Source organism: Pimephales promelas, chromosome 15, assembly GCF_988280905.1.
Source record: "Pimephales promelas chromosome 15, fPimPro1.hap1.1, whole genome shotgun sequence".
NCBI classification, from domain to species: domain Eukaryota; kingdom Metazoa; phylum Chordata; class Actinopteri; order Cypriniformes; family Leuciscidae; genus Pimephales; species Pimephales promelas.
Genome location: NC_142783.1, coordinates 810,388 through 833,912, shown reverse-complemented (window position 1 = coordinate 833,912; position 23,525 = coordinate 810,388). Strand labels below are relative to the sequence as shown.

Sequence of the window (23,525 nt, the reverse complement as noted above, 5' to 3'; positions counted from 1 at the left end):
GGTCTGAGTCAACACAGCATGTGCAGAGAGTGTGTGTGTCCCACTGTCCAAAACACTGCTTTACCAAAACTGCTTTCATTCCCAGCATTGCCACAAGGGGTGCAAAAGCACATATCAGTGTAAGTATGTTTCGGGTCGTCAGGCTTCCTTACACACACACACACACACACACACACACACACACACACACACACAGAGAGAGAGAGAGAACTGAACTGTTATATAGGCTCCACTGGTGATGGATGGCAAACACGCCCATGATAGATTAGCGTTGCCCCTTTGCAACCCCCCGGAGCGTCACTAAACAACCCGTGGACCTTTAATGAAACTGTGGCTTTAAGAATGCCCTGCATTACAGAAAACAGGGGGAGGAAACCTGTCCTGAGAAAACTCATACGGCAGGGTGAAGACAGCCTACCGACCACTGTGTGTGTGTGTGTGTGAGAGAGAAACTTGTCTGAAGTTTTTTTTTTAAATGTACATTTTGTGTTTATTTGTGGTTGTCCATTGTTTAAAACAGTTGTCAGATGTGCTGCAGTGGAAGTGAACAGTGATGTGAATCAGACATGCAAACCGTCAGAAATGTTTAATACGAGCCAAGCCTCGGGAGCGAGTGTGTTAGCTGGACTGTGTGACTCTACGGCCTGAACCCTGGCTGATCCTGTCTGTCTGTTTACAGTCATTTACAGATGAGGTTTGGAACTCGTGAATCAAAAGCAAAAGATGGGAGATGATCATCTGCCAGTGTCTGACTAATTCACTAAGTCAACATCAAATCACAATCATCTTTACTGAACGCACTTACGTTTAATAATAATAATACGTTTAATTGACTTTTGAAGTTGATGTAAAGCCTGTTATTTAGGGAAAAAAATAAAGGTAACACATTCACATGAACTAAGAAAGAACAAGTCTTCTACAGCGTTTCTAAATCTTAGTTAATATTAATTTCAACATTTACACTCTAAAAATGCTGGGTTGTTTTAACCCAACTTTGGGTCAAATATGGACAAACCCAAACATTGGGTTAAAAATGTAATTTAAAAATTGAAATGGCTGGGTTTATCCATATTTGACCCAAAGTTGGGTTAAAACAACCCAGCATTTTTAGAGTGTACTAATGCGTCATTAAAACCAAAGGTTGTGTTTGTTAACATTAGTTACTGCACTGTGAACTAACATGAACACACAATCAACAGCTGGATTTATATTAACTAACATTAATAAATACTGTAATAATGTTTTATCTAATGAACCTTATTGTAAAGTGCTACAAAAATAAGCTAAGCCAATAAGATCACAACTAACTTTTCACGACCCAATCAAATCCCAATGGATTTCAGTCCTGCTCTACATTATCGTCCAATAAATGTTCACTTTTGCTCCAATCCTCATGCCATTGGCTGAGCCTCATGCTCAAACGGCCCTGTTTTCTGTGGGCTTACCGAAGTGAAAGGCCAGCGCGGCCCGCGGTGATATCTTTGTGTCGGAGTGCTTCCTGTTTTCATTGCCGGCTGACCCTCCTCTTAGCAGGAGACACACTGAGGGCGCCAACGCACTAATTGAGAGGATCCAAAGTTTGTCTCCATTAAACTGTTGGGCGACCCTGGCGCGATGACTGTGAGCCTAGTGGAACGCTCTTCTCTCTCCCTCATTAAATATGAAGTCTAATAGAGCAATACGCCCCACAGAGGAGTTTATCTTTCCGATAACATAAGCTCTGTGCCGTATGGGAAAGCTTACATCAGCCATCTGGGATTTCCTCCCCGCTAATGGCACTGGAAGAGATCCAGGAGCTCCAGGAGCGAGAGCACATCTCTCGGGCTTCACGGCAGTGTGTTCTGACCCAAACGCTTCAGTCAGGAGGCGAACGAGCCTCTCTCGTGGGGTTATCCTTTGGGATTTGGCCCCAGATGACCCGCCGGATCGGAGAGGTAAGGGTGGGCTCACAGCGTCAGTGTTCCTCGGGAGAGGAGGCCATCGATTTTAGCCCACAATTGTAACTGTTAGCTGGCGCCTTGTTTCGTGGGCTCGGGGGGGTGGAGACGGGGGGAGGGAAGGGGTTACGTCCTTTTGAGCCCCTCAGAATGAGTGACAATGGCTCAATGTTGAGAACATATGTAAAGGGACCCCCACCGCTCGTGGAGGAGCAGCTCCGCTTTGGCCCCGCGGTTGAGAAAATACAACCTCGCCGCTTTTCTTTTGCACCCTTGAATGAATGCTTGAATGGAGAGCTGCCGCTACGGGCCATTCAGGGCCAGCGTCCCCATGAATTCACCCGCACACAAATGCATCCTGAACTGGAAAATACATTTGCTTAACAAATTAAAATAAAAGGCCTGATGTGTTAGTGTGTGGTGCGGCCGCGCGCTGTAAAGGACAGCGGTTGGTACTTTGGGATAATTCAATTAAGCCTTTTTGGTCCGAAAAAAAAAGAAAATAGAAAGGTGCGTTAAAAAGAATGAATTATTACTCGCACACATAAAAGACTAACATCTAAAAGGACGACGGAAACTCCTGTATTTCCATTAGTGGAAACTTCTGCCGTTCTAAAGTGCGTCTCTTGTGAATGGGGATCTCTGAGCTGCCAGCGGAGACGCCTAATGATCTCTGAGAACAGTGCGAGATTCCCGCGTGATATGGAGCCGAGTGAAAGAGGCGAGAGGCGTTTGCGGGTGAAAGCGGCGAGGTAGGTGGCTCTCTCTTCGGCGGGTCTGAGAGTGCCAAAGGGACGGCAAATGAAAAGAGTGCGAGAACAACGCGCGGAAAGTGAAGAGTCTTTGTCCGTCAGAGTTGTTCTGGTGGTGATTACGAGAGTTATAAGCGCATGGCAGAGTTCAGCGCCTCTGATTATCCCTCTAATGTTTCTAATGGCTTTACAGCCCTTTTAATTAGCTTGAGTTAGATCAGCGGGTCCCTCACACACGCATGGCCGTTCTCAGTTCACATGCTCATCCCTCAGAAACCCGACCCGTCCCGTCCCGATCGATATATCCTGAGCCGCGGATGATGTCGTGACATCAGAGAGGCCGAGGGAACACGACCCCGCATGCCACCTCTCTCTACACACACACACACACACAGCGCTCTCTCCTCGTGCCACAACAACTACACCTACACAGTCACTGAACCCTGAAAGCGTTCTTCAGGAGGAGCTGACTAAAACTATTGTGTCAGCACTACAGTTGTACACTATACATGAACTTAACCCTTGTGCTGCATTAGATTTTTAACACCGTTGAGTGCATTAAGGACCAAAAATGGCCACATATTAAACATTGCCTAAAATATTATATATTATTATTATTTTCCACTTTTACCAAGTTAAATCTTTTAACCAGCATCAGTCCTCATCATAACTACCAAAAATGTATTCAATTTCAGGATTTTAACCCTTTAATTACCAGTTTTGTTTGCGAAACCATCGATTTGTATAAGAGGAAAAAACACAAAAATTCAATTATTTTCAATAAACTAAATGCAAAGAGAAAACTTTAGATTTGGATTATCACAGTCCCACTTTGCAAAAAATCCCACTTAGCGTGTTAGAGACCAAAAATGGCCACCTATTAAACATTGCCTATTGCCTAAAATAAGGTGCATTTCCACCCATAGGGAATAAATATGTAGTGACGTCATCTGGTGGAATACACTATATAATGCAAATATAATGCTTTTGCTTCAAAATGAAAGGATGTTTGTGCAAAAATCATGTTTCATGTATTACTGACAGCCTCAGATTTAAACAACGTTTTAATGGGTTTCAATGGGCCATTTCTGGTCTTTATGGTGCTGAGTGTTACTATTTGATCTACACAGTGTGTGTTATACATATTTTGCAAAATGGGATCACATTTTTTACATGTATCCAAAAAGTCACAATTTTGCCAAATTTCATACCATTTGCATTAAAACAGCCAAAATGGTCAAAGAAATTAAACTGCAAAAGACCAAAAATGTCCCTAATGCAGCATAAGGGTTAAAGTCCCCTGTGGTGTAAATCCAGCGTTTAATGTTGTTTATGTGTGTATGTGGTGTTTTTAATCTGCTTTAACACACACCCTGTGTAAGTTGATAAGTGGACAGCATTGCTGAGTATTTCCTCCTTAAAACTGCAGTGAACCAAAGACAGTCTCAAAAACACGCTTTGAAATCGCTGGTGTTTCTGACGTCACAAACCACCTTGGAATCAATCAGATCAACGTGTGATCCTCAACCAGTGGATCTCTGAGTGAGTGGAGGCGGGGCTCATTTGCATACTCATAGAACCGCACATACTAAATGAGGCAAGGGTGTCGAGTTACATTCAAGATATTTTAAGACTTTCTTCAAGGAAAAAAACCCTTAATATGTCATTTTGGTGATCAAAGATGAGTCTTCATGGATAAAATGATGGACTACAGGCGGACTTTAACATCAAATGCCATTACACTCACAAAAATGGCTAAATAATTAGTTTAGTTCTGCTCTTCAATTGAAAACTGCTCCAAATGGAGTCAAATCAGGATCAATCGTTGCAAGTCGCCAAGTAACACAACGCCGGCCGGATCTAAGTGCTGTATGTTGATAGTTGTGCATTGATTGAGTTTTAATCAAGAGTACCAGCACTGTTTTCCCAATCATAGATGCAGAAAGCTCATGGACTTACTGTGAGATGCTGGAAGAGCCATGCCCGCATGATGTTGGTGGCGACCTTAGGGAAGATGCCTCGCTTTTTCTGTCGCTTTTTGTCCTTGTCTGGATCGTCATCGTCGCCCGTGCCGGGTGAGGCCACGCTGTTGTCTAAACCATCTCCTGGACGGAAGAGAGAGCTTTTTAGAAAAGTGGGACACAATCTTACACACAGTGGCATTATACAAACGTACACAAACCGTAAAATACAGAGACGCCCCCACGTCAAGGCAAGGAGAACAGCAACATCAAAAAAAAAATAATTATGCAAAAGCTACAATGCGAAATACACACCCCTCCCCTTCCTGCACCTCATTTGCATACCCCGACCCCGTCAGAGGCCGGGTCTCTGCATAACCCACTTCCCAGACTTACTTTCTTTCTCCTCGGCCATTAATTGTGCATTAGCAAAAATTATTTACTTTAAAAAGTCAGTTATTTTTCTTGGCCTTGGGCGAAAATGCCTTGAAAGCCTTCCTTGAGGGCATCTAAATTATGTATCTGAAAAACTCCTGCACTACGCCGCGATATTCTACAAATTTACACTTGCACGTCGCTCTGTTTTTGGGGAGACATCAATCACACGCACCCATACAAGCAATAATCACGCATTAATATTTCACATAATCACTTTAAAAAGGAGCAAAGAGAACAGATCCGATGGGTGGCGTAATGAAATGCAAAATACATGAAGAATACAAGGACAGTTGAAAGCCTTTCGCTCTCTGTTTTAATCTATTATGTTATCCTCTGTTTGGTTGGCCTCGCCGCGTGATACGTGCTGACGATGCAGACGTGACCCCACAGGTGTAGGGGTTCGCAACACACACTTTGACAAGCACAGTTTGTCCATCTGCTCTAATGACATCAGGAGTGTACGCTTGTCTAGTTGTGGTGTGTTATGAGTGGACCACAGGCCAAGAGCTGGCCAGATTAATTTTATTGACGTTTCCATTTTCACTGCAACACGATAGCATAGCGCTCGCTAGCCGGAGCGACCCGCGTGTATTTACAGACCCACGACTCGCTTCATTACCCTACGGCCCCTGAAACCAGACACACACACACACACACTCACTGATAACCAAATCTATATGTACACAAATTAAACGTCTGGAGATCAGTGTGTTTTCAACAGATCTAGATCACACTAAATCAAATACATAATGCAATTTATTGACAGAGAATGAAATGTACACAAAATTGCTAAAAGGCTCATTTTACACATTCTGAGAGGGGATAACGCGGTGCGCTGGCTTCTGTTTTTAGCTGATACCAATAATCTACACACAAATCAGCCCAAAAAACGATAACTCCATCCCTAGTGAAAATATGCACACACATGACAGTGAGTCAAAGAAGTGGAAATAATCAAAAAAATGATTGGACGGGATTAGTGCAGTGAAACAGAGAGAAAAGAAAAGAAAAGAAAAGAAAAGAAAAGAAAAGAAAGGGTAAACTTGCTCATTACACGTGAAGCTGCTAATCTACATGGCCCGCCGCGCACTGGTTAGCGCTGCAGCGCCGCAGGGCGAATCGTCCCAAACGCTAATGGCCTCTGACTGTTCCCTGGCAACTCTGCCATTTGAACCTGCGCGGATGTGAACTCCAGCACAAAACATGAGGACGACACGAGGAGAGGGGGAGGGGGAGGTATCCCATCATGCACCTCTGAGACGGGGGCAGATGAGGGGGGGTGGCTATTAGGAGACGCCCAAAGGCCTCCGGGAGACGAGGTGCTGCAGTCTCGCCCCAGGCACTTTTGGAAAAAAGCAGTACCCTTGGAGAAGGGAAAAACATGCCCCTCTCTCTCTCTCTCGCTCGCTCGCTCGCTCGCTCCATCTCTGCCTCTATCTGGCTCAAACATGTCCACTGTGTGCATGTGCATTCGAGTCTGTAGAAAGAGACAGTGTTTATCCACATTAAACTAGGCCTCACTGACCCGTATAACATAGACAACCGTAAAACAACAGCTGTAATATAAGCCAGTGTTCCTGCCTTCCGATTGGTCACTACAGTGTCTAGTGATATACCACAATAGACACGTTTGTTTCGAAGCAGCCCAGTGTCTATATCAGAACACACTGTAGCTGTGACTATATTCTCAATATTAAAAAGTAAACGAATTAGACGTATAAATTAACTGGTTTTATTCGAGTCAAAAACATTATGTAATAATCGCTGAATAAACATAATTGCATTAACTTATACCACCGAAACAAATGGTCGTGGATAAAACCGGGTAGAAATAGCTGTTTAACGCAACAAGGGGTAGACTGAAGCTGTGCCGACCGTAAGAAGCCGTGTGATTATATAACATGTAATTGTAAGAACTGCAACCGGAAGAGGCTAAGAAGTCGGCTGAAGCTTTGTCTCGAGGAGAGGTGCAGTCACTGGTTTGTTTCGGGCTAATGGGGCATGAAGGTGGAGGCAGTGCCGTCAGAGTCCGGCTTAAAGACTCTAATTACTGAGACGCGTCCACAGGCCCGGTCCTGCTCGTGTTGGAGAGCAGTGATCCACACCGCTGCACTCACCCACAAACACACAGGTCAGAGCGGAGAGGGCAGCGCTGAACCCTGCGCCTGCTCGCCTTCACCCGTCCTCTCAGCCCAGTGTTTACTGGTGTTAATGACTCGTTTGAGACTAGTAGTACAACTGATGGACTAGTATAATAGACTAAAAAACACATCATACACAAGCAGGAGTTCATTTAGTGCTGAATAACCAACCTACACACACACACACACATCTGCACAAACACTCTCGTCCCGGACAGCTGCGCTCTCACGGTCATTCTCGCCGTGTTGTTTTCCTGCTCGTGTAATGTGCGGTTGTTTGCGCCGAAGAACTAAAGCTTCTCTTTTGCTTGTAAATGGAGTGGAATAAACCACTTTAATTAGATGTCTGTATGAGGAAGCAACTTACTAACACACACACACACACACACACACACACACACATATACACACACAATCATGTCGGTGTCATCCCTGGAGTGCCACAGATTTTAGAATCTCCAAATCCTATACTGAGAAAGTTAGGTTGTTCTTTATTTTGATTGTCCCTTTAACACGTTGTGTTGACTACAAGTAACTCTACACCTTCATGTCTATTAGCTCTCATTAAAGTGTTAGTAGACTATTAGTTATATTGACATGTAGTTGCAAATATACTTATAGTCAGTAGAATGTCTGTTTGAGGAGCATCACAATAAGGAGTTAGCAGATAGGCTATTAAGCAGACAGTCAACTAAAAACTCCACTAATACTCAACTAATATTCTACAAATACTATACGTATACTCTACTAATACTTATACTCTACTAATACCCTACTTTTACTCTACTAATACTTATACTCAACTTATACTATACTAATACTCTACTTTTACTCTACTAATACTTACACTCTTCTTATACTCTACTAATACTCTACTAATGCCCTACTAATACTCTACCAATACTCTACTAATACTTATACTCTACTAATACTCTACTAATACCCTACTAATACTCTACTAATGCCCTACTAATACTCTACTAATACTTATACTCTACTAATACCCTACTAATACTCTACTTATACTCTACTAATACTCTATTTATACTCTACTAATACTTATACTCTACTTATACTCTACTAATATTCTACTAATACCCTACTAATACTCTACCAATACTCTACTAATACTTATACTCTACTTATACTCTACTAATACCTTACTAATACTCTAATAATACTCTACTAATACTTTAATAATACTCTACTAATACCCTACTTATACCCTACTAATACTCTACTAATACCCTTCTAATACTCTAATAATACTCTACTAATACCCTACTAATACTCTACTAATACTCTACCAATACTCTACAAATACTCTACTAATACTCTACCAATACTCTAATGAGAGTTAGCTGACATGTAGTTGCAAAGTTACTTACAGTCAACAGAATGTTCAAAAGTGACCATCAAAATGAAGTGTTATGATGGGGAAAAATGTTTGAAAAGCTTTGAGCATGAACAAACCAACTTCACAAACGACAGGAGCAAATAAAAGGTTGATAATCACATGCCAATAGTGTTTCAGAAGAGCCGATTTGAAGCGCTTGAGTAATTAGACGTGTAATTAACCTGCTACCTGTAATGCCAATTATCTCATTACATCATAAACAGGGCCTTGGAGGGTAGCGCCCCTGATCGCAGCGCTGCGCTCCTGCCGCCCCTCGTCTCGTCTCTTCATTAGTCTGCTAATCACTCTGATGAGTTTATGAGACATTAAGTGTTTCCTGCATCTCTGAGCTTCTGGCCCGTGTGAAAGACAATCACAGGGAAACAACATCCCGAGAGACGGTTTAAAGGAAGCTGCGCGCGAACCTACGCTGTGAGGACAACTGATTCAACACCACTGCAGAAACATGTACGGATGCAGGGCGGAAAGACCGGTGCGTTTACGAGCAGGGTTCACATTGGCCAGTGTGTGAGGGAGCATCTGCAGTCCAGAAACAATGAGATCTTCCTTTTGAGGTTTGTTGTGAAGGGACTGGAAGTCTAGAGATTCGCACACCCCAATACACACGCTGCACGGCCCAGCGACCCCACGCTCTTCCTGCAGCTTGTCGCCCAAATCAAATTACAATAATTGGCCCCAGAGGTTATTGAGGTGCATCCAAGTCTATTCTCCCTCTCTCCAGTCCGTATCATCACACTTTGAAGCTTGCATTACAATGGAGGGCAAATAATGACTGCGCACATGAGAGCCACAGCACTTTCACACCGCAGTCATTAGAGAGTTAATTACTAAGATAATTACTACAGCAAATTACATCAATTTTCACCAAAACAGGATTTCTACGGCCCATGAACACGAGCAGAGAGAAAGACAAAGCTGTGCTGGAATAGACTTAATCTCCAGAGAGGGAATCGAGTCAAGTCAAGTCCCCTTCATTTACACAGTGCTTTTAACAATATAGATTGTTTCACAGCAGCTTTACGGTGATAACTGGAGATTGCTTAGGCTTCACAGCAGCTCTAGAATAAAGTTATTGTTATTCACTTCCATTGCAAAGATCATTAGTTATTAACCAACGGAAAACCCTAAACGCGCTCCGGCTCCTGCTCATCAAAGTCCCGCTCTGAAGGCACGGGGTCCGATTCTACACATCAGCACACGAATCCTTTATTTATGGAGATTCTCCACCCTCAATTGCCCTTCAGACAAACACAGACTCGACAGACACCTTGGAGTTATTACACACGTTATCCTACCAGAGCCGGGCATCAGACGCCGGGCTTACGAGGGCACACCGCGGACACGAGACACGAAGAAGCCGACGAATCAAAGCTTCTACACCAACAAGTCAACCATCAGATCAGGGGCTCTGTTCTCATCAGCCGTCTGCCCTGAACTTTCGCTCACAAATGTCCTGGAGGCACAGAACAAAGCAAGCAGAACTGATTGCTGCGCCGTGGCCCCACTCTGTTCCGCTGCGTTCTGACTCTGTTTGGCTTCCTAATGAGCTCACTAAAAACCCAATTCATCACCCATAACCCCTTCTCAACCCTACTTGAAATGCAGTTTGGAGGAGTGCTCGAGAGCGGGGCGGGGGTGTGGGTGATGGGGCGGGCCGTGGACGGGCGACAGTTCAGTCCCTTTCACTTTAGGAATGTGTGCCTCTTTCCAGCGGCCCTACAGCAGAGATTTCCACATTAATACCCTTCCTCATCCCTGGGAAGACTGGAATTTGGTGGGAAGGGAATGTGGCGGAGTGCACAGATGAAGATACAGTTTAGGAAGGCCGATGTGTGTGTGTGTGTGAGAGAGAGAGAAAGGGTTGTGTGGGGCGTAAAGTCCCTGAGTTCCTCATTACACGCGGTCAGAGCGATTCCTCAGGGCACCTGAGCTGAAAGCAGGAGATTAAAGCATTGATGAAGCCTCCGTTTAAAATGCAGCTGTTTTATTCTGCTTTGGTAATTAATTCTTTTTCCGATAGTGTATTGATTAAGCGCAACCCCTGATGAAGTTCAAACTGTGAAGGGCCCCCCCCATGGGCCTCGGATACCTCATTGCCGAGTCAATGAAAACTTCCTCTGATTCTCTCTCTCGCATGCACACGTGCAGTTTGCACTCATAAATTACTCAGCATTCTGTTGGCGCTGGACCGCTGTCCAGGGCTGGGTATTGCCAACTATTGGTGCACGTGGCAACTCAATGAATGAGGCGTTTATATATGTGCTAGTGTACCCGAAGCGCTTTACAATCAAATCAGGGGATCTCCTCTCGGATTGTGGTTGAAAACCTGCCCATATTCAGATGCGGTGAGCAAACTGAAGCGTCCTCAGCATGTAGGGAACACCTCCAGAGTTCACGTGATCACTTGTTCTTCTCTGCAGCACCTGCGAGCTCCCATCAGCCCAGCGGCCCCTCTGGGGACCCAACTAGCAGAGAAATCAGATACTGCTTTACAAGAGCAGGAGAAGCTTGCGTCTTATCCAGGCACTTCTACCCGCTCCTTTACAAGTCAATAACCGCGGCCCGCTGTCCTTCCCACAGACTTTCCCTGTGTTCAAGCACTCTTCCACAAATGTAAAAATAATGAGCAGAACTGCATTACCGGAGAGAGAGTTATGTAAATCAGTCGGTGATGAGTTTTCTATTGACTGTCTCTTGTGTTTTAGGGAAACCTATTCCGTTTGAATTCGGGTGAAATTCTTCTCGACGGCATTCACCTAGTTTGTTAGCATTCAATGGACTCGAGAGCTCTGCGTTGAAACCATATAGGAAGATGCTCATTCCTAACTAATGTTTCCCAGCAGCAGGTTCAGATTACAGCCGCTCTAGAGGAGTTTCTATAAGTCGTTGTCTCACATTGCTTGAGTGCTCTGTTGGTCTTCATACAGTAAAACAAAGAGATTTTGGAAAACGGCTGCCTTGACGCAGGTGTGGCGTCTACACTACATTGCTTTAAATAAATTCATCGTCCTTTGCCCCTGAATTAGTCCAAAAACACACGTCTCGAATCTACGAGCAGCCTTGTGTCTGTCTGCTTCTTCAAAGCTGTTATCTGCTTTGCTTTTCGCCCTCTGTGTATTTTTTTCTGTCTCACTCTTTTTTGGCTTTTTATTGATTTTTCAATTTTCTCTTCCTGTAAAACCTCAACAGCAGATGCAGCCGTTCCCCTAAAGCTCCTGAGCGGAGGCAACGACTTCAACCAGCAGGAAAATCAAAGGCAGCGAGAAAGGGAGAGAAACAACCGCTTCTCTCTTCACTGTAATGCACGTGTTGCACGCATCGAGGAAAGAGGCGAATTCAGTGGAAGCGGACTGCGCTTTGACCCAGCGAGGCGTAAGTGGCCCGACGGAGAACGAGACGGACCGAGACAAGACAGCAAAGATCTCCAGCCAAAGGTCGCTCTAGCCTCCGGAAAGCGGGGGGAACGTGTCTCGTTTAGCGCGTAGCGATGCGCTTGGACGCCGGCCCACCCAACAGCCGGTGCTGTGAAGAGTGGCTCCTCATCAGGCCAGCGTAACCTCTCCAGCACCGAGATGCTCTTTACTCATAAAGAAGGAAAACGATCTCATGGGCATCTGAGGAGGAACGCAGAGGCCTTTGAGGAAGAAACAAAACCGGTCTGACGCGCTTCGGCCGGCTCTGCCTGTCTCCCTCTTGTTCTGTCTCTCTCTCTCTCTCTCTCTGTTTCTTAATAGCGCTGGAGTTTGTCCTGCGGGCCGTGTGAGGGCTAAAGGCAGCATTCCCTCACTTCAGAGCGCTTCTGAGGGTCGGCGGGTCGGATTCGCAGATGTCTCCCGCAGACAGTCTGTTGTCTGAGGACCACGGCCCAGCGAGAAACACACAATGCAGGCCTGACCCCGCAACACCGCTAAACACAACATGTTTTTTTGTCTTGTTTGGTTTTGTGCTTTGTCTACTCTTGCGTTTTCCCTCGTGACGACTAAAGCTTTTCCACTGGAGGATGTCGAATGTGGAAAATTGGTTGCTATCGTGAGATGCCATTGTTTGGTATTTCATTTCAGACATCTAAACGGACTCTCCTCAAACTTCCTCCAATTGTTTCAAGAGATTAAGCCATTCTAGGCTGAGGGGACGGGGAAAGATGCTTTCAAGAAGAAAAAGAAGGAAACATGAATAACCTCATGAGGAGAAGGATGAGTATTGCTGTGCTGCCACAATTAAAACCAAATGGAACCGAGAACAAACCCCATGGGAGCATGCGTCTCAGGAGCGAGAAAGTCAAATTAACAACTCTCGTACCTTAATGCAGGCTCCGGTATTGTTGTGAACAATTCACCAGAGCACAAAGAAAAAGCAAATCTGTCGTCATCCTCTTTCACCAACACGTGCCTCTGAATGATCACCTAGGTCAGTCCTACTCAATTCTTAGCCCTGTCTTACATTTTATTTCGTGTTTCGCTGTGAAATACGTTCCAAGATCAGAGGGAACGAGGAGAGGAGGCAGCATTTAACATTCAACAGCCTTTAAACATGGGAAGTGTGTAATTGGAGCTACCTGAACAGACCAGGAGGCAGAGTTTGAACAGCAGCCTCTTTTCCTCATGCTTTTTTAATGGCTTACGTGTGCGCGAGTACAAGCCTCCATTCTGAAATTGATAACATTCTAAATGAATTATCCTGATGCATAATGAGCGTTATCTCGGCCTCCTCCCTGAAGCCCGCAGCCCTGCGTGGCACGTTGATTTGTTTTGTTGCACATTAGCCTCCGTTCTTCTAGAGAGCTCACCGCTCCAGGCGTGCAAATAAGAAATTATCCTTGCTGACTAACACTCCTAATACCTCCTTAGGGTAATTAGAAATTATTAGACGGCTGCCTCCAATAACAAGAGCTAATAGCACTAACCGCCGACTCAAACCCCTCCATCCCAATCTCCTCAAACTGAACGTCGGGATGGCGGCACGCGGACAGACGGACCGATGGACTGGTGCTCTTCCCCGACACGCTCCCCCATGCTTGACGACTCATTATGCCACACGAGGGAGCGGAAATCAGACTATAAAATGAGCTTATCTGCAATAATGCCCAAAAAGATTTGCATAAATACGTTAGCGGTGCTTGGAAAGGCAGCATCTCTTTCTCATCTGCCCACTCATTCGAGAGATACCTGTAGGGCATCGGCGCTGTGACGCGCTTGAGAGACCACACCGCCAAGCGCTAGCCCTTCCCGAGCATTCTGGGCGTTTGGAGGAGGAGGCGGGAGGGATTAGGGAGTAAAGGCCCGTCTGACGAACGGGGACGGACGTGTCGAAATAAGCACACCTTCAATAGACAAAATATTCGGATTGTTCCAATCCAATCTGCCTGAATCATAACCACACACTGCGGGTTCGTTGGCCAGAGGAGAACTGAGCGACTGAGTCTGGGTTCTCACGAGGCTTTTCTCCAGTTTCGGCTCCTCTGTCGCCATTGGCTTTTGGCTTGCTTAGTTGGGGACATTTAATATTCAACAATATTCTTGATCTACCTACATTGACACCATTATATGAGAACTGAACTGAGCTGGACGATGACATTAGGGGTTTCTATATAAATAAACTAAATTAATAACTTTTTTACAACAAAAATGGAACTTGCTGGAAAAAAAGCTGGACTGTGACACTATTTTGATCTGGAAACACACTTTGTTGCATTATTTATCTCTGTAAAGCTGCTTTGAAAAAAAATCAGCAGTCTAGCTGGCAGTGTCCCACAGGAGTGATTCTCCACAATGAGAATTTACAAAAACGATGTATTGTAATGTTCGCCTATCATTGTTTTGTTCCTGATGTCCCATCAGAACAGACCTGAGCCTCTGGTTTGGGTCACGACCCCCTGCTTTACACAGCGCTGGCCTCAGTAACCCCTAACCAGCACAGAAACAAGGCTCAGACTCTCCTGAGAGCAGAACCGCTCATGCTATTCGGGGAAAACTAGTGTGATGGGATTATCACCTCTTAAGGGTGACTTCTTGGCTGACCCCCTCAGGCACAGCATGCTAAAACAAGAGCCCAAAAACACTCAGCGCCGCAGCGGTTAAAGGGCCAGCGCAGTGCAAATCAAGCGCTAGACTGGAGCAGGCATGTGAGGTATTCCCTTGAGTTCCTTCATCTCGCTGAGGGTTACTGCTCTTCGTGGGCACCAGCAGTGTTTAATCACGACCGAGGATACAGACGCAGGCTCCGTGCGGATGCGCTCAAATTCAATTCCAGGACTTTTCAAGCATCAATCAGAGATCTCACTTATCAAACAATATCTTTATTATTTTTCAAATTCTAAAATAATCTTTAAAGCATTAATTTCAAAAAGATTCATTAAAAGTGCAGCACATGCAAAGATTTCACTTTCTTCTTTTAAACTGATTGCTCCACCCATTAGTACATGATTGACCTGAGGAATGAAAGCTGTATCATATTTATATGAACAATATCAAACGAATATAGCACAGAAACTATTAAAGATTTCTATTGCAAATAATCACAGATGTGCCTCACTGAAACGCATGAGATATGCCTGATTCCCATCGGCCTCGTTGTGGGTCAGTACTGAGTTTAGAAAGAGCCAGTAAACCTCATTAAACACACACACATATGTGCAAGAAGCATAGTGGGGGTCCTAGTGCAGTTCTGTGTGTGTGCGCCTGATATATTACATTTTTCTCTTTCTGGCATAAACTTTAACATTAGTGAAGAGAATAAAGTCTGCTATCACAATTGGTCCTGCTATCAGAATATTGTCATTTTTAATATTTTATATGATTTCAGTTGATGTTTATTTTGAAGTTATGTATTTTTGTATAGTTCCAGTTTTAGTTTAGGTTAACAATAATCCTGTGCTGTAATGACTCGTCTGAGAGTTCAAGGCGATTAAGAGATTCAAATATTGGTTGTTTCTGTTATTACTGAAAGACTGTGCACAGATCAGACTGATGCATCACAATACAACACTTCACAATACATCAGTCTTAAATGTTACTGTCTCTCTCTCTCCAGTCTAAAAACTTTCTTTTAGGAACTCACGCTTGTCCTGTCTTGCGGGTGTTGAGAGTGAACAAGCGCTTCAAGCATGAACATAATTGCAAGAATGTGAGAAATGAGGCATCTGTTCTGCTGGCTGGGGTGAAAGGTCACTGCGCTCTGCAGGATTACTGCATTACTGCACTCTGTCCTGTCTCTCTCTCTGTCCCGTCTCACTCTCTGTCCCGTCTCACTCTCTGTCCTGTCTCTCTCTCTGTCCTGTCTCACTCTCTGTCCCGTCTCACTCTCTGTCCTGTCTCACTTTCTGTCCTGTCTCACTCTCTGTCCCGTCTCACTCTCTGTCCTGTCTCACTCTCTGTCCCGTCTCACTCTCTGTCCCGTCTCTCTCTCTGTCCCGTCTCACTCTCTGTCCTGTCTCACTCTCTGTCCCGTCTCTCTCTCTGTCCTGTCTCACTCTCTGTCCCGTCTCACTCTCTGTCCCATCTCTCTCTCTGTCCCGTCTCACTCTCTGTCCTGTCTCACTCTCTGTCCCGTCTCACTCTCTGTCCCGTCTCTCTCTCTGTCCCGTCTCACTCTCTGTCCTGTCTCTCTCTCTGTCCCGTCTCACTCTCTGTCCTGTCTCACTCTCTGTCCTGTCTCACTCTATGTCCTGTCTCACTCTCTGTCCCGTCTCACTCTCTGTCCTGTCTCACTCTCTGTCCCGTCTCACTCTCTGTCCTGTCTCACTCTATGTCCCGTCTCACTCTCTGTCCTGTCTCACTCTCTATCCTGTCTCACTCTCTATCCGGTCTCACTCTCTGTCCTGTCTCACTCTCTGTCCCGTCTCACTCTCTGTCCCGTCTCACTCTCTCTCTGTCCCGTCTCACTCTCTATCCTGTCTCACTCTCTGTCCCGTCTCACTCTCTGTCCTGTCTCACTCTCTGTCCTGTCTCACTCTCTGTCGCGTCTCACTCTCTGTCCTTTGTCTCTCTCTGTCCCGTCTCTCTCTCTGTCCTGTCTCTCTCTCTCTCTCTCTCCTGTGTTTGGGCCGGAGCTTGACTGGATCACTTGAAGGCAGTTCTGTGCCGTACCGTAAGTGTGTGAGGCGGTATCGACCAGCCGTTACTGGATCCAGTGTGTGAGAGAGTCAATAACTGCAGTGAGGAGAACAGCTCACTGGTACTTAGAACTTCAGAATGATCAATAACACTCTCTTCCCTCTCTCTCCTCTCTCTCCTCTGCTTCATTATAAACACATGCTCAATGGATGACGTTTCGTCAGTACTGGGACACAGGCCCCCATCATAACAGCCAGCACATATTTGGATACTTTTTAAATATTTGTTTTGGATATAAATGGATATAAATAGTCTTTACTTGTAGTATATAGTACAAACGCACTAAACATATGCACTGACACATCCGTCAAGTGTCACTGTTTTGTCTCAAGATTCACACCAGTAATGATTTTTTCTAATGCTTGTTTATAAAAGCTACTTAAATGTCCTAATTTAAGTAGACGCTCACTATCCTGTCTCACTCTCTGTCCTGTCTCACTGTCCTGTCTCACTCTCTGTCTCACTCTATTTAGAACAGATCTGTCTCTCACTCTCTCTGTCCTATCTCACTCTCTGTCTCACTCTCAGTCCTCTCTCACTCTCTCTGTCCCGTCTCACTCTCTGTCTCACTCTCTGTCTCACTCTCAGTCCTGTCTCACTCTATCTGTCCCGTCTCATTCTCTGTCTCACTCTCTCTGTCCCGTCTCACTCTATCTGTCCCGTCTCACTCTCTGTCTCTCTCTCTCTGTCCCGTCTCACTCTCTCTGTCCCGTCTCACTCTCTGTCTCACTCTCTGTCTCACTCTCAGTCCTGTCTCACTCTCTCTGTCCCGTCTCACTCTCTGTCTCACTCTCTATCCTGTCTCACTCTCTCTGTCCCGTCTCACTCTCTGTCTCACTCTCTATCCTGTCTCACTCTCTGTCTCACTCTCTCTGTCCGGTCTCACTCTCTGTCTCGTCTCACTCTCTGTCTCACTCTCTGTCTCACTCTCTGTCTCACTCTCTGTCTCACTCTCTGTCTCACTCTCAGTCCTGTCTCACTCTCTCTGTCCCGTCTCACTCTCTGTCTCACTCTCTATCCTGTCTCACTCTCTCTGTCCCGTCTCACTCTCTGTCTCACTCTCTATCCTGTCTCACTCTCTGTCTCACTCTCTCTGTCCGGTCTCACTCTCTGTCTCGTCTCACTCTCTCTATACGTCCTAACTGAACTCAGGCCTGATCCTGGCTTAATCTAACCCCTGTCTGTGACATCAGGCCTATATTATAAATGAATATGTATATATTTTAGACTTTTCTCCAGTTCGTGTGTCCTGATGTGTGAGCCTCACCCTGCTCGCTGCTGTTGTCTCCGCTCTGCGACGCGTGTCCTCCGCTGGACGGTCCCGGTGTGCCGGCCGAGTGTGTGGACGTGGCGTCGTCGTGATCTCTCCAGGACGAGGGATTCTGGAGATCAGGAGAGAGAGAGAGAGAGAGTAAACACAGATCCGAAAGCCCGTCACCATCACACACTCTTATAAAGGGATGCCACAGTGAAACAGGTTTAGTGCAGTGGACAGATTACACTGATGTTAAAGTTTCTTTGTGGAACCATCGCTGCTGATAAAGAACCTTTATTTTAAGTGTGATGAATGTCTAAATACCAGTCACGTCACATTCATTTGTATAGCGCTTTTCACATCATACACAGTTTCAAAGCAGCTGTACGGAAAATCATGATGTTAATGTTATAATATCTTCATGCCTTATAGTCGTATTGATCAGATTAGAGCTGGGCGATAATACAGCTTCAACTCGACAGAATCCTTCTTCATTCACTTCATTATTTGGGAAAGGAGGGCACACACACACACACACACACACATTCGTCATGTTTCGGGCCGCAGGGAAACAGGATTTGTACAGTTCAGGAAGAGTTTTATCAGTATTACACACAGACGAGCAAGACGAGGAATTTCCCCTGAATCACACCAGACACACACTCAATCTGTGACCCGCTTACACACTCTACAAGAAATAGTAACACCTAAATTAACTAGTTGTAAAAATATATCATATTAATTTATATATATATATATATAAATAAATTAATATGATGTGTGTATATATATATATATATATATAGTTTAAATCAAATAGAAATAGTTCTATAAGGAACAATTTCAGGTAGCCACTGTTTACGGTGTATATCTAACCATGAACCGTGTGTGTGTGATGCAAACTAACACATTAAACTCACACACAGCAGAAACACACACACACACACACAATATCTCCAGGAAGACAGACAGCTGCATTTGTTCTAAGATAAAGCTCAAGTTTTAATCTAAGTATTTTTAATCTAAGTTTCAATCGAGTATGTACAGCAACACACACACACACACACACACACACACAACACACACTAACACACGCACACACTGAAGTGTTTTTATGATGAGTCGAAGTGGTGTGTGTGCTGTTGTCAACCCACACACAGAGCTCTGTTATTTTATTTATTATAAACTGTATTATGATGATCCATGAATGGAGCAGTGTTATGTTAGTCAAGTGTTTGCATGTGAAGTAATGTAGTTTTCTTCAATAACCGCCGGTGTGTGTATGTGTGTGTGTGTGTGTGTAACAGCCTGCACTGAAACACTGTTCAGATACTGAAGCAAACACACAGGAACGATCCGCAGTGTGTTCACATCACAGCAAACTATCCAAGACATGTGTCAGGAACATTCCCAAACTGTGTGTGAATCATTCATAATGCTGAACACGGAGAAACAAACACACACACAAAGGGTTTTTTTAAAGTAACACATTGAAATAAATGTGTAATTTTGAAGCAGAAATTATATTAACACGTTTCGAACAATCTTTTAACAGCGTTTGTGTGAGATTAATATACTCTTGTTCATGTGTGTGTGTGTGTGTGTGTGTGTTCATAAGCTGTTCTGTTTTCTGCAGCCGAGATGCCCACCGCAAGACGGGCCTAAAAACACAGTTTCACTGGAACATGACTTCTACACACACACACACACACACACACACACATATCCATGCCATCCGCATCTTCCCAGAGTTTGCAGCTGATATCCAGTTTCCTCACGCCACTCGCCAGCAAAAAACCAACAGCCCTTTCCCACTTATGAATAATGCAGACTCTCTCTCTCTCTCTCACACACACACACACACTCTCTCTCTCTCTCTCTCTCTCTCTCTCAGGCCTCACATCACAACAAAACAGTTGTCAGGGCTCCCAAGAGTCCATTAAAGTTCAAACAGGCTGTAAAGAAAGCGAGTGAGAGACATTGTGTGACCCAAACGGCTGAGCGAGAGAGAGAGAGAGAGAGAGAGAGAGAGATACAGAGAGAGAGATGTGGATAATTAGGAGTCAAACGCAGGCGCTCCTCTAATTGTGTTAAAGCGCGCCGGCACACACACAATAGAGCAGATAAAGAGTGAGATAGCGGGTGTGTCCTCTCTCGCCCGCCCGGGTCACACACTCACGCTGATAATAATGCATCATGAAATTAATATAAAAGCTGGACACGACGGCTAAAGGAGCGTCCGACACACACACACACACACACACACACACACCTGCCCTGCCCATCAAACCTCACCAGATACAACACACTTCCAGAAAAATGTATGTCGGATCAGGAACGGCTGCGAATGCGTGAAGACTCCACACACACACACACACACACACACGACCTTTCACGAAGCCTCATGTGCGTTCTGTTGCATTTAACATGTAATTACACAAGCGTTCTGAACACACACTGAAGATCTCAGAATGATGTTCACACACACACACACACACACACACACACACACACACACTGATGATCTCTCTGACAGGAGCGAGAGAAGAGCCTTCATGTCACACACACACACACACCTCAAATACTGGGAGATCTCATGAACATCACACAAACTGAGTTCTGGATATTAATATCTCTCGTTCTCCTCAGATTTACAGAAAGCTCCAATATAAGGAGGAGACGCGTCTGACATGGTTGTGTTTTCACCTTTAACGGGAGATTTCAGTGTTTTCTACCGATAAAGAATGTTTAGCTGTTTAGTTCACAAAACTGAATTAAAACAAAAAATCATTAATTACAGCTAAATCTGTAAAATGATAAACCCGTATACCCTTTACACTTCGATACACAACCTTCTCTAAAACACTATCCGAACACACATACACACACTGAAGCAGACGCACAGCAACAAGTGAGTGTGTGTCCAGACGTGAGCAATCAAACACTGATCAGACATCTGAATGAGTGAGTTACACACACACCAGCTTCAGTCAGCAAGACCATCACACACCACTGCACATCATATTAACACTCCCGTACACACACGTGTGTGTCTGTGTGTGTCTGTGTGTGTGTGAGATCACTACGGCACTCATGGGAAATATGTTTGTTTCAAAAAATCACACAATCGTCTTATTTATGTATAGCTTATTTATGATCTACATAAAAACTACTGACAGATACAAATAATTACAGCAAATAATCCCGATGCTGGTGATACACACACCTCACACACACACACACAGAGAGAGAGGGCTGGTGTGCAAAGTGCAGATATCAGGACATGCACAAGACTAAATGTTCCTCAAACGTACATTAGATTTAGCACACAGAGGAGCGGATATCATTTATATCATATTATATCATTTATATCATATTATATCATTTATATCATATTAAATTAAGCAAATGAAGTGGAGACTGAAGAACAGGCCATCCAAACACCGGACATAGTCTGACAGCACAATACAAATATGTAATATTCAACAGAGAGAGAGAGAGAGAGAGAGAGAGAGAGAGAGAGAGAGAGAGAGAGAGAGAGAGAGCACAAGGCATGTCCTTCATCCCCAGCAAAGCAACTTTCACCAAATGATGTAGCCTTGGGCAAAATATATTAAAAATGCATATCAAAGCAAAAAAAAAAAAAAAAAAAAAAAAAACCTAAATAAATAAATCCTACCTAAATAAATCTGCATATCCGACTATCAGACTGCTGTTCTCACACACACACACAAGACGGGTTTGAGCCTCATATAATGATCAAGTGCAAGACCCATGATTCTGAGAAATCTAATCCCTGCAATTTATTTAGATTTAGTAACTAATATCACCGCGACAGTTTCTGAACGTCAGTGTGTGTGTGTGTGTGTTTGTGTGTGTGTGTTGTATGGATGTGGAGCAGCAACAGGCTACACACACATTTACTCTCATTAACAAACACATGCTCATGCATGCTATGCAAATGTAACGTTTGGACCTCAAAACACACACATTTACACACACATCCGATACAAAATAGCCTTCACAAACAGTCACATAAATATTAAAGCTCGTGTTTATGCATCTCGGAATCATCTGCAGGTTATGGAGCGAGATGTGTGCGTGTATGTGCGTGTGTTCATGAGAAACCCAAATAAATTCTAGGCAAAAAGCGTTCGAAAAAATGACGAAATTAAAATTCGAACGTAATTCGATGCAGTCTCGAGACTCGGTCAGTGTTCCGATCAACTACAGTTTTCATTTTGTCATGAATTAATTTAAGTGAACCAAATAACACACCGCGTGTCTTATTTTCAACATTATTTTTACGCTCGGAGTTATATATATATATATATATATATATATATATACCCCTATATGAGGATTTAAATGATTGTCTGACTGTTTTCTCCCGGTTTTTAATCGATTAATTTAGTTGATTAATTTTATTAACCCCACCGATGCTGGAATCTGATTTAACTCTTAAATCTTGGATAATATAGCACAAATCCTCGCAGAAAACTTTCCTTTCACATCATTTGATTTGCAATATCGACATCAACACATTTAAACAAAGCCGATGTCGTTTGAAATATAGAGATTGATAGTTGGATTGACTGTAATGAGATCGGGCCAGTAAAATGGACTCAAACCACAACTAAAAAAAAAAATCAATAGCTAAGAGACAATTAAACACATTACCAACATCATCATTGCAAACTACGGGGATGCATTACTGTCCAACAGAACATTCCTTGTGTAACATTATAAAACGGCATAGCCACTAAAATATGTGTTTAAGCAATCATGCGCAACACCAGCCCAAATGATACACACATCCCAAAATATAAAACACATGATAACAGCGACACCAAAGACCAGCAATCTAATTTAATAGGTATAGCCATAATAAATACAATAAACACCGCGTTTCTCTCACGAACAAGTCCAGAAGAATCGCGTGAAACTTTCAGCTCAGTTTATTTTACAATTCAAGCTGATTTCAAGATCTAATCTCATTTTGCATTTATCTCACACATATTGTAGTGTAACAGTGCAGAAGAAACGAAACCCTCGGTCACTTACATGATCGGCTAAGTTCGTGGAAGATCCCGAGAGTTCCTCATGGTCTGATTTCGAGCTTCCGTCCCGTTCGTCGATCACTAAATCTATGGGCATCTTCCCTTTCAAGCAGCTGATGTACCGATGGCAGAAGTTATCGCAGAGCTCGTGCACCTGGAGCAGAGGACAGGGGACACTCGGTCACGAGCAGCGCAAATACAGGACATTACAAGACATTATATTATCAGCAAACGAGGAAAACACCGGGAAATTACAACGAGGAAAACACAGAAATTACAGGACATTATTTCAGCAAAAGAGGAAAACACTGACATTATGCGCATCATTCTCCAGAGACACACTCAACAAGTTCACTGACAAATAAACCAACAAATAGGCCTAACACACGCACATTTCGCACCAACTATAACGTGTCCGTGAAACTAATCATTCATTTGAAATAAATATGTCAT

The 23,525-nt window shown here is 44.0% G+C and overlaps 1 protein-coding gene across 3 annotated transcripts in view; it reads right to left on the bottom strand.

Moving 5' to 3' along the window:
• meis2a (Meis homeobox 2a) overlaps nucleotides 1-23,525 on the bottom strand; it is an 83,286-nt gene that overhangs the window by 56,362 nt on the left and 3,399 nt on the right. For all 3 annotated transcript variants that reach the window (XM_089119999.1, XM_089120001.1, XM_089120000.1), the window contains exons 6-8: nucleotides 23,077-23,226; nucleotides 18,025-18,139; nucleotides 4,649-4,794 (exon numbers count right to left, since the gene is read on the bottom strand). In XM_089119999.1, coding sequence (XP_088976125.1) covers nucleotides 4,649-4,794; nucleotides 18,025-18,139; nucleotides 23,077-23,226 — 411 coding nt within the window. The remainder of the gene's footprint in view (nucleotides 1-4,648; nucleotides 4,795-18,024; nucleotides 18,140-23,076; nucleotides 23,227-23,525) is intronic.